The sequence below is a fragment of the Poecilia mexicana genome, unplaced genomic scaffold (genome assembly GCF_051168715.1).
Source record: "Poecilia mexicana isolate PSO_F unplaced genomic scaffold, ASM5116871v1 scaffold_21, whole genome shotgun sequence".
In the NCBI taxonomy this organism is placed as follows: domain Eukaryota; kingdom Metazoa; phylum Chordata; class Actinopteri; order Cyprinodontiformes; family Poeciliidae; genus Poecilia; species Poecilia mexicana.
This window is the reverse complement of record NW_028263390.1, coordinates 15,585,359-15,597,428: the sequence shown is the minus strand read 5'-3', so window position 1 is coordinate 15,597,428 and position 12,070 is coordinate 15,585,359. Positions and strand designations below refer to the sequence as shown.

The following is a 12,070-nucleotide window of genomic DNA, read 5'->3' as shown; positions in this document are numbered from 1 at the left end:
GATAAAAAAATAATGCCCTGCATCGTGTAATTGAGTTACGTAATCCAGTGTGCATCCCAGTCATTTTATTTTCCATTTTCTGTACCTGCATGCAGAGTGAGCCTGTCAAAAACGGTCTTGTCTCCACTGGTGGCGGGTTTCTGTGGAAAATAGGCACACCCATCAGGCCCCATTAGTCTTTACACTGACAGGCCCGCCTTCCACTGAAAGACTCTGTCTAGCAGAGGTTTCTGATTGCCTCAGACACTGGTCGGATATTTTTACTAACAGGCTAAGACACAGTGCCATTTGTTCAGGGCATTTACTGCTGGTGATAATCCTGATTTAAGTTTCCCGCAAGTGGAGAGAGGCACAGAAGACTTTAAATAGTTTCTTATGCTCCCTCCGCAAGTGATGAGACGAGGAGAAGGAAGGTCATTCAGACGGAGGTGTCAACAGGTCTTGTAAAAACGTCTGATAATGTTACCTTCTTGTTTGCAGACGGACGCAGCTCTGATGTACGACGCCGTGCATGTGGTGGCGGTGGCAGTGCAGCAGTCGCAGCAAATCACCGTCAGCTCTCTGCAGTGTAATCGCCACAAGCCGTGGCGCTTTGGAGGTCGTTTCATAAACCTTATCAAAGAGGTAAAAACGGGCCATCGCTTTCACATGGGCTGGACTTTGGAGCTCGCTCTTTTGTTGCATGCGTTTGCTTCGTGCTGTGTTACTCTTCACTTAACAATTTCGGCGTCCTTTTTTTTTTTTTGTTGTTCTATCGAAAACATTTTGTCTTGTTGTCCCTCGTGGTGATCATCATAATCAAACGGACGTAAACATCTCCAACAATTCCCAACCTTGACACCCTCTGCAATCTTTTTCGAAAATGGAATCCAAAGAAAACAGTGCTTTACTCACAATAACAATTATTTTAGGGATGTTTCATTCTCTTTACCCCTGCATTTTCTCTGCGCTTATCTCCTCCTGTGTTTTTATCAAAGCCTTGCCGTCTCCTTAACTCTGGTCAGGGTCAGCCATTTGCTTTGTTCTACAAAGCTCTTTCATTCTGCGGATGGTATCATTGCAGGTAATTTTCACAATGAGCCATTGTTGTGCAGCCGGTGCTTCTACCACCACAACAACCTCCCACCCGCCCCTCCAAACCCCGCATCCACACCTCATCCTGCTTCTCCCGTCGCTCTCAACGCCCGTCTGTTCCTCCAAACGGCTTTGATGTTAAACTTCAAGCCCAATGAACCACATGCATAATGAACTCTTACCTGTCAAACCTGTCTCTGTTCTTGCTGCTTTATTGTTTCTTGTTATGATGAAGGGGAGAGCCAGCTGGAATTAGAAATTAGTAGAGAAAAATGTTAAGTTTAGAAGAAAAAAATAATTTATTTTTATTTTTTTTCTCGAGAAAGGCTATTGTGAAGCTGTGAGACTTCAGCATATTTCTGCTTTCCAGGCTCACTGGGATGGTTTGACGGGACGCGTTCTGTTCAACAAGACCAATGGGCTCCGAACAGATTTTGATCTGGACGTCATCAGCCTGAAGGAGGATGGGCTGGAAAAGGTGTGTCCTTAATTTGGCGCCGTTGATGCCGAGTGATGTCTGATGCTTTGGCTAAAAACAAAATGTTGTTTCTTGCTGCTTTGAAGTCACAAAAGGTGATGTGAACTTGACACTAAACTGTTTGAACAGATTGGAACGTGGGATCCTCCCAGCGGTCTAAATATGACAGAGACTCACAAAAGCAAGACATCCAACATCACTGACTCCCTGGCAAACAAATCCCTGCGCGTATCCACCATTCTGGTAAACGAGAGAAAACACACAAGCACTACACACTTACAGTATAGAAATATGTCAGCTGAGCAAAAAAGACAAACAAACAAAAAAACCCTCTGATTTCTACACCAGCATGTGTTTTCCTGACAGGAGGAGCCGTATGTGATGTTCAAGAAATCGGACAAGCCTCTATATGGGAACGACCGCTTTGAGGGGTACTGTATTGACCTGTTGAGGGAACTCTCCGGGATCCTCGGGTTTCGCTACGAGGTGCGATTAGTGGAAGACGGGAAGTATGGATCGCTGGACGAGGGTACGGGCCAGTGGAACGGCATGGTGCGGGAGCTCATGGACCACGTGAGTCGACATTCACAAAGGCGATGTGCATGCGTATTTCTGCTGAAAGCCCAGGTGTGTTGTTGTTGCCCCTTCTCTGAGACTTGAGCTCATCTTTTCTAAAAAACCTCATTTGAAAACACAGCATGTCTTCAAAATGAGATTACACTCCAGTCCTACTGCTTTTATTTGTGTGCTGCGAATATCTGTGATACAAACCCAGAAACTTAGACAGCTTTAGTGAATTAACGACTGAATCAATTAACAATAAATCCACGTCACCTTAGCTCTTTCAAAACCACAGAGTTGTAAAATCAGCTGTTCTGAAGTGTCAGGTTTTATTACACATGATTTACACTTACCAGTCATTTCATTAAGTCCACCTTGCTGATACCAATTTGGACCATTTTTTTTTTCTCCCTTCAGAACTGCCTTCATGCTTTGTTTCGTAGATTCAACAATGTTTCCGAAACTCTTTTCAGAGATTTCGCCCCTCATCGGAATGACAGCGTCACACAGTTGCCGTAGATTTGTTAGCTGCACATCCATTATGCAACTCTTCCGTTCCACCGCATCCCAAAAGTGCTCTGTTTAATTGAGATTTAGTGACTGTGGAGACCACTGGAGTATGGGGGAACTCATTGTCAATGTTCAAGAATTCAGGATTTTGTGAGATGGCGCGTTATCCTGCGGGAAACAGCCATGAGGAGATGGGCGTACAGGGTTGGACATGGCCAGCGTTATTACTCTGGTAGGCTTCTGAACTTTAAAAGTATTGAGTTAGTATTAAGCGGCCCCAAACTCTTTCCAATACACCACTCTAATGTCACGTCACCTGAATGTTGCAGCTGAAATCAAGACTTGTCAGACCAGACAGCAGCCTGTGTGCGTTTTGTAGCCTCAGTTTCTGGTTGTTAGCTGACGGGAGTGGCACCCAGCGTTGTTTTCTCCTGCTGTAGCTCACATCAAAAAAAAAAGGCATGTTTGACAACATAACTGACAACACAGCATAACTGTTGCCGGATATTTATCTTTTTCAGATTATTGTCTGTAAATCTGACAGACGGTTGTGCGTGAAAATCCCAGTAATTCAGCAGCTTCTGCAAAACTAAGAACAAACAACCATGCCCCATTTAAAGTCACTTAATTTTCCCTGATTCCCCATTCTGAAACTGCATAGTTCATCAGGTCATTTTTATCATGTCTAGATACCTAAATAGAGTTGCTCCCTTGTGATTGCCTAATTTGCTAACGGTATTAACAAGTAAACAATGTGGACAGTTAAGTTTAGATCATTTAAGTCAGTAACTGCATACAGTATTTATAGATTATTTACAATAGGCAGAATCAAGTCTTTGGATAATTTAATCTAGTCTTTGATGTTCTAAAACAAATAAAATCTTAAAGCAACTTAAATCAGTAAAAGGTATTAATATGTACATTTTATTCAATCTCCAAGCTAATTATGAACAAAGTCAATATGACGCAGATTGTGGCTTTATGAAAATAACCCTTTCAATTCAAAATATCTAAAAAACATCTTCCATCATGCGGGATGTTTTTTTTTTGTTTTTTTTTTTTTTTTTACACCTTAACGATAGCCACACGTGATCAGAGTGTCATGGAAACTAAGTGCCTGCCTACTGTCGGTGTAAACTATTGGAATAATTTGAGTAGATTATAAAAAATATCCCGCAACGCTTGTACAAAATACAAGCTGGTGTTCTTTTTTATTATCTGAGCAATGATAGCCATGAGGAGAAGAAGTCAGTGCCAACCACAACATCAAAGAGCGTCTTGAGTAAGAACTCAAAACTAAATGGGGGTACACACCGCTGCTGTACAAAATTAAATAATTCTAGGAAGGATTATGTAAAAATACTCAGGCACAAGTGCTAAGCAGGAGCCCAAGGGTCTAATGTTATGTTCAGAGGGGACACAAGGTTAATTTGTCACACATTAATCTACAGCAAAGACTGTTGCCTCTGTGACTCACCTTTGGCGCAACATAAGAAGGATTAGACGTAATACCTGTAATTTCCAGAAAATCTGTGTTTAGCTGAAGCACTATCAATGCCAGTTTCATTTTTTTTTCTTACATTGGTTATTTTCTTCTTCATTGTAAGGTCAGGTCTAACTGATGGAAATCAGTCATTATTTATGCAATGATATTAATAATATTCATTTACTATTTATTTGGTTATTTGTTAGTTGGCTGGCTGTTTGGAGAGTCGTTTATAGTTGTTTGATGAATTACCTAAATTTTGGTCTGTTTGTTTGTTTGGTTGGTTGATTGTTCTGGTGCCAGTTTGTCCATTCAGTTGACTGATTGCACTGTTGATTTCTTTCCTTGCCTGTTGATTGGCCGGTCTAATGGTTTCTTGGTTGGTTGATCAATTGGGCAGTTATTCAGTTGGTCATTAGATTGATTGTTCCATTGTTTGTCTGTCTATATCTATTATGTGTCATGTATTCCTCCCCCCTCCCCCCAACGAAGCTAACTCTACTTTCTGATTGCAGAAAGCAGACCTTGCTGTTGCTCCTCTGGCCATCACCTACGTCAGGGAGAAGGTCATTGACTTCTCAAAGCCCTTCATGACTCTGGGGATAAGTATCCTATACCGCAAGCCCAACGGCACCAATCCAGGGGTCTTCTCTTTCCTCAACCCGCTCTCACCGGATATCTGGATGTATATTCTGCTGGCTTGCTTGGGTGTCAGTTGTGTGCTGTTTGTCATAGCCAGGTAACATGTCAATCCCTCCGATTTTATCCCTCCTACCAATTTTCTTCCCGTCAACCTGTCTGGCTTTTATCCTGACATACAGGTGTTGCTTTGTCCTGGAACAGGAAAATGCCTTTTTTTTTTTTATCTGTAGTTACGATAAAAGATATTTGAGGACAAATTATTTGCCTTAAATACACTAAGACCTACACTAGTGTGGTCTGTGAATGGAGCTCATGTCGTGCAAGGTGCCTTTGCACAAACGCTGCTACTGTGAATGCAGCTGCCATATCTCCTGATCAAGGGCAAGAAATGTGTTGGAGGACGGTTCTTTACGCTATCTTGATGAACCTCTCACACTTAAATTCCTGATGCATAGCTGATGCAGTGTGATGTGTGTTAACCCTAGGGCTCTTCTCCTTTCATCCTGAGAGGTTTGGGTTTAATGCATATCTCAGTGAATGTTACCGGCAAAATGATCACACGAGAGGAAAGCAGCAACTGTCACCTAAGTTAGTTCAGAATATGCAAATTACGAGCATTTGTTTCTGCAGTTGGTCAGGGTAAGTAATTACCATAAAATTACTGTAAAAATGTATTCTGGTTCAAATAAAACAAGCCCTCTGTAGTTTCATGAAATTACCACCTTCTTTTTCTCTGCTTATGCTATGCGTTATGTTCATCCCATACCACATCAGTCATGCAAAAATGTACCTGGTTATTTCCACCGGACTATAAATATGCAGTCAGATCTGAAATACAGTGTTCTCTACAGTTCGCTGAGTTGGTTTTCTCATAATTGTGGTATTGATTGCACAGCCGCCAGATTGATTAAACAATCCCCCCAAAAGCAGGGTATATTATTTTCTTTAATCCCCTGCAAATAGAGTGAGTGGAGTGAGCTTATGAAGTCCCAGTTTTGCACAATAAAACACTAAACACCTCAATCTCACTGGGGATTTGTGTCTTTGACTCAATTTACTCACACATTTTTCTTGACTAAGTAAGCTATCTCATTTCAAAGCTCAAGAATAAAAAAATAAAAAAAGAAAGAAAAGGGGGAAAAAAACACATTTCGCTCAGTGGTTTCTTCCACCTCTGTTTGCGGCTGAATTGATCAGTGCTATTATTTACTTACAAAATAAATAACGTTCTCTCAGATCACAAAATTGGCAAGACAAAACATGACCTCACCTTCCTGAAGAATGGATGACTGAAAACGATTTATTACACGTTTGTGCGACTTACTGTGTTTTTTTGCAGCTTTTATTTTATTTTTTTATTTTTTTAAAGCGCTTTCCGGACGTCTTTGCAGCAAGCTTCAGGTGCCTGCAGTTTCTAAGACCCCCACCAAGACAACATTTACACTTGGCGCGAGGTGGGAAAGACAACAAATCTATAAGCCCAGTGCGAGAAATTGAATCCAACAGGAAGGTAATGGAGGGAGCGTGTTTTGTGCTAATATAGTTAGGACAGGTGAAAAGAAAGGGGGGAAAAAAATAAGACGGGGAACAGTTCTCTTAAGATTCAGCTTGCAATTCGACATGTCCCATGAGCTGATTCTGAGGAGGTGACCTTACGTCTGCCTGTACCACATCCACTCCACACCCCTCCGACCCCCCGCCCCCTGATTGGTGTGCACGATGCTGCTCTGCAGGAATACAGGCCAGCCACAGGCAAAGGTCGTACAGAGCCGCCGTCGCACGTTCAGAATACACATGTAGACACTGACAGACACAAACACAATCCAATCAAGTGTGCATTTTATAGATCTACACCCCGCAACCTTGCCGTCTGCATACATCTTGCGTCGCCCTCGGTCTGCCTCGGGCTGCAGCTTCACATTATAAGTAATAACTGTGAAGAGCCACATAACTGTTTGACTGCGAGATGGATGTGACGACGGCGTCGGTCGACGCGAACGCGCAGGCGCTTCTGCGGAACCTGCGCGGCTATAAAGGTTCTCGCAGCAACAGGAATGAGTCAGTGAACGGAAGAAGGAGAAAGAGGAGGAAAACAGCATGTGCAGGCAAACAAATTGAAACCCACTTAGCTGCACAAGGCCATTGTGTCATTACCGTTGCCTGTGGTTCCAAGGAGACGGAGCTCATTGACATTCCAGTAAATCAGGCTTCCTGATGGTGTTGACAGGAAGAATTATAGTGTGTCATCACCGCCATGTCCACACAAATGATTCTCAAGGGGACAGAAATGCAAAAAGCTGCCAAGGAAGGGCAACATCTCAGAAATGTTGCTGCATTCAAAATGCATCTAAAATCGGGTAGCTAATAAGCCAAGCATGATTAAAGAAAAAGATGAAAGTAACATCAAATGACATGTCTGCATTTGCATCCACAGTTTTTACGCAATAGCCTTTCGCTTTGTTTCATCACTGATTTCCAGATTTGGGATTTGTTTGTCAGACACACAATGCAACAAACAGCCTGCAGCGACATGTTTGCATGAATAAAGTCTTTTAGAGCCAAAGAAAAAAAAAAATGTTTAGAAAAATGGAAATCCAATAAGACTGAAAAATTTCACCAGGTTACATAAACATTATTGATTTGTGGGGGTACTTTCCTCTAAAGGGACAAGTAAAAGCAAACCATGCCAGCATTATGCTCTCAAAGCATCAAGCATTCAAGTTCCCTTTCCCTCCTCCCAGTGAAAGATGACTCACCGGGAATAATCACTTTTTCTTCCCTCCACATCTCTGCAGACCATCACCTGTGTTTTTTTTTTTTTTTTTGCACCACTGAAGTCTTAAATGTGCACTCATCTGTGTAATGAGAGGTTTATGCACTGCAACCCCTCCATAATATCCCTCACTTTGTAATTGTGGACAGACTGTTATTGCTGACACAGTCCGGTCACGTCCTGCATTGACATTTTGATTCACCTGAGGATGTGTTACACACTGCTTTCCTTAAATATCAAACTAATGCACAAGCACTCCGGCCTTCATGCGGCGTTTTTTAAAAAAACATATCCATGCTCATTGATCCTTTTCACGTTTCGCCACCTTTATAAAGTCCTGTATGTTTTGTAGGGATTCGTTTTTTTTGTTTTTTTTTAAATAAATCAATAGAGAGTAACGCACAACGAGGAGGCGAAAGGAAAATTGTACACGTTTTTTCAAAAAGTTTTGTGAGTAAAAATCTGGACGGTTTGACACATCAGGCATACGCATTGAGCCTTCCTTTGTCAGCCACTGTTTACTTCAATTACGACCGCGTGTTTGCACATCTACAGACTAAAATTCAGTGCATTCTTCTTTGCAAAATAGCTTAGACTTAGTCAAACTGAGTGGAGGACATCTGCAAACATTGATATTCAAGTCGAGCCAAAGATCCTTGATTTTGATCTTGAAGTTGACTGGGTCATTCTCTAGGTCATATGAAAATGCTTTGATTTTACTACTTTATAGAAGCTCTGGCTGAGTTCAGAGTCACTTTCTTTCTGGATGATGAATTTCCTCCCCAGTCTCAAGTCTTTTTCAGCCTCTTACAGTTTTTTTTTTGTTTTTTTTTTTCGAGATTACCCTGAATTTTGCTCCATCACTATTCCCATCAACACAGAACAGCTTAGTTTTCTCTGATGAAAGAAAAGCATTCCCACAGCAAAACACCGTTGTTCACCGAGAGGCCAGCGTGTGCAAGGATGATGTGGAGTATTCATTTCCAACGCAAAAAGCATTGCGTTCCCCTTCCACTTTATAATTATATGTTGTTTTATGTTGGCCGGTCACACGTATCTGTCGCAAAGTCTGTAATTTCACAACAAAATGCAAAATGCTTCTTGCACTTTATATGTACATACATAGAGAGCGAATCCATATCACCGCCCCTATCTTTACCTTATTCTGTCACCCTTTTATACATGCAAGATTTCGTAAAAGCCAGTTTTGAGTTAAGCTGCTTGATATGCCGTTCTGTCATTAAGTATCTTCGCCCAGACAAGCCGTCCAAACAATCCAAGCAATGTGTCTTTCCTCCTGCATCTCTAAAAGCCACAGCTGACAAATTGGCATCACTTTTCTAAACAGTCTAAGCCTTTAAGACATGGCCACAGGCTTATTAGCATGCACTAAGTTGCAGAAAAAGCTCCTCAACAGCATTACCTGACGGACCCCTTGACTCTGCATAAGCAATGTTCTCTCTATCAACCACTTCAGCACAAACTCAATCAGTTCCCCATGCTTAACACTAACCCAATCACCTTGTGCTAATGCCATGCCACTTTTGGTTAGGATAATAAATGGGAAATGTCCACAAGTGACCCGGAGACACCAACAATCTGCCAAGACAGGCAGCAGATGAATGGGGGTAAAAGGGGGAGGTTCATAGGGGAAGCAAAGCCCTGGGGGGTAAAGAGAGGGAAAAAAAACAAAAACAGTTGGTTAGAATGAAAAGAGAATGAGAGCATCGAGGGTTGGGGGGACATAGGGGGGTGGGGCTGAGAGAACAAGAACAAGCTGCTTGGAAGAACACATGAGATCTCTGTTGTGAGAGGAAGAAAGAGAGGAACACATTGTATCTGCAGACAAACGGTGACTGCAGCTGCTGAGGAAACATTTAAATCCTCCGGAGTAAGGTTAGCGGCGATGATGGCCAATATCATCATGCGCTGGGACATTATCATCAGTGACAGTGTTATTTCAGCATATTGATCTGTTCCACAAGAATCCGATGGCATTTCATTATGCCGATCTGTTGATTTCAATGAAAACAAGAATGATTTTCCTTCTTTTGTGCAGGAACGCTGTTTCCTAAGAGCAAAAAATAAATAGACATTTCCAATTCTTTTATTCCCGTTGCTTCAAAGTATTATTTTCTCATTGATTTGCATCAGGGAATTCAGTGTTCTGTGCTCTTTATTACTGACTGGTATGTCTTTCTGCTCTTTCTCCTGTAGGTTTAGCCCGTATGAGTGGTACAACCCGCATCCATGCAACCCAGACTCCGATGTAGTGGAAAACAATTTCACACTGCTCAATAGTTTCTGGTTCGGAGTCGGGGCTCTCATGCAGCAAGGTATTTGCCTCAGCCTGTGGCAACAGTTGCTCTGGGGAGCTGAAGCTCTCTGCGCCCCGCTGTCCTTGAGGGCTGGACGCTTTGAAAGGCCACTCGCAAAAGAAAGAGACGTCAAAGGACGCTTGGCAGCTTTTTTTGTAAACACAGACAAAAACTACGTTTTGAAATAATATAATATACATTTTTGTCACAAAATGTATATTTTGTGGCAAAATTGGAGTAAAATTAGAGGGTGCCAGAGTAAAGGGGTTGCTATCAATAAACCTTTGATATTTTACAATCTGCACAAAATTGTAGATAATTGTGGGGCGTAAACGTGGAAAAACATAAAATGTTTTTCACATTTTATGTCAACAAATAAAAGTTTCAAACGCGTGTTCAGTGCTCAAGTCAGTACTTTGTAGACAACCACCTTTGGCTCTGATCAAACCTTGCACATTTGGAGACTGATTTTTTTTTTTACCTATTCTCTGCAAAGTAGCTCAAGCTCAGCCTAACTGAGCTTTGCTCATTAAAAGCTAACTGCTTTTAATGATGTATTTGATGTTTTTTTCCCGGCAAACTGCTTTTGGAACTTAACTCCTTATTTGCTTAAATTTTTCATAAAGGTCAGATTTGGAGAGGATATTACTTATAGTTGTCATGTCAACAAATTCTTCCACCCCCAGAGCTGTTATGAGCCTAATTGGTACTTTACTTAGCCTGTTAGTTTAGGTTTAGTTAGATTTGTAATTTTGTCATGCTCTTACCATTTACAGTTCTCATGTTGTAACTGTTGTTAGCGCTGTACATCTCTGTCCAGCTGTCCTCTCACAGCTGATTTATCTGTTCTCTAATGTCCTACAACAAGCCTCTTACACCTTTACAGGACTGCTGTATTAAATGCAGAGGTGAAATCATAAAGAGGTGTAATTAAGTGACCACTGAAGGCTGTTGGAACTGGATTTAATTTTGGGATACTATAGTAATGGGGTTCCTTTTGTGCAAAATTATGTTGTCTACCCGATGTAAACTATTGAAAAATGCAGCATACTTCAATGTTTTTTTTCTTCATGCCAAACTTTAAGACTGTTCAATATGTGGCACACATTCTACCATAACTTTTTTTTTTGTCCAAATAATTTCCAATGCTGGATTTTTATTTATTTATTTATTTATTTGCAGCATCTGAGCAAACAACAGAACAGTGGGGCGGGGGGAGACATCAAGAAATATACCGAGTTCTATAAACTCAATATTAGGACTTAGGTGGCACGTAATGGTTTCTTTTACAATAAATCACGAAAGGTAACAGATGTAGAGTGACGACACCATCAAATTTAATGTCCGCTCTCCATAAAGTAAACTCCAAAATTAGATGTTGTCGTTCAGAATCAAATTGGCAAAGCAACCGAAGGCCTGAATCACTTGGAAATATATTTTCTGCCACTTGATTTTCAGAGCAAAAAAAAAAAGAAAAGAAAAAATAAATCTTTCATGTCACATCAAAGAAACAGTAGAGCACATTTCACACGTTCTTAAAAGCTTTTGTTTTTATGTCTCTGTTTTACACTCAATTAATTTACAAAGGCTCCGACGTTACAGTTTCCATCTGCTCTTTCCACCAATCCTTGAAATCCTGGAGCTTAGTTCAATTGCTGCAAGTGTTTTTTTTTTTCTTTCTCTTATCTCTAAAGTTTTATTGAATAATTTATGGTGTGTGTTTTGGCCCAGCTCGGCGGAAAACTTAAAACACACCGTTTATGTGACGGCAGCTCTAACCTTAATACTTTGGAGATTTACAAGCCTGTGATTACACAACTGCCAATATCCAGCCTCCTCTTCTCTTGCCAATGGCCTCTCAGCACCTTGAGCTCAGCGGGGTGTGGAGTCAGGATGTGAGGTTACCTTGGGTGCATGACTCTCTGGCTCTCGCCTCTCTACACTGTTCCGAACAATCGATACCGACTGTGTTTGATTTGAAATCGTTGATTTATGCAAACACTCTCCTCCCAGCAGACGTATTAGACAGTACTTTTGGCTTTCTCTTGAATTAATTAAAGGATTCGCTTCTAGATAATTTAGCTTGTTTGAAGTGTTTGAAATCGTCTGGTGTTCAGAGGTCCCTTGAGTGATATACACTGTTGAAACCAGTTGCAGACGTACTCGAGCTAAAACAAAATAAAAATAACTCGGGAGTTCTCAAAGCAAGTTTAATTGATACAGTCGTG

General features: G+C 41.2%; 1 protein-coding gene across 1 annotated transcript in view; it reads left to right on the top strand.

Moving 5' to 3' along the window:
* The window catches only part of LOC106920676 (glutamate receptor ionotropic, kainate 2), a 56,323-nt gene that overhangs the window by 31,810 nt on the left and 12,443 nt on the right, over window positions 1-12,070 (top strand). Inside the window, exons 6-11 of the mRNA XM_014991831.2 lie at window positions 481-624; window positions 1,445-1,552; window positions 1,682-1,795; window positions 1,919-2,125; window positions 4,625-4,848; window positions 9,742-9,860. Coding sequence (XP_014847317.2) covers window positions 481-624; window positions 1,445-1,552; window positions 1,682-1,795; window positions 1,919-2,125; window positions 4,625-4,848; window positions 9,742-9,860 — 916 coding nt within the window. The remainder of the gene's footprint in view (window positions 1-480; window positions 625-1,444; window positions 1,553-1,681; window positions 1,796-1,918; window positions 2,126-4,624; window positions 4,849-9,741; window positions 9,861-12,070) is intronic.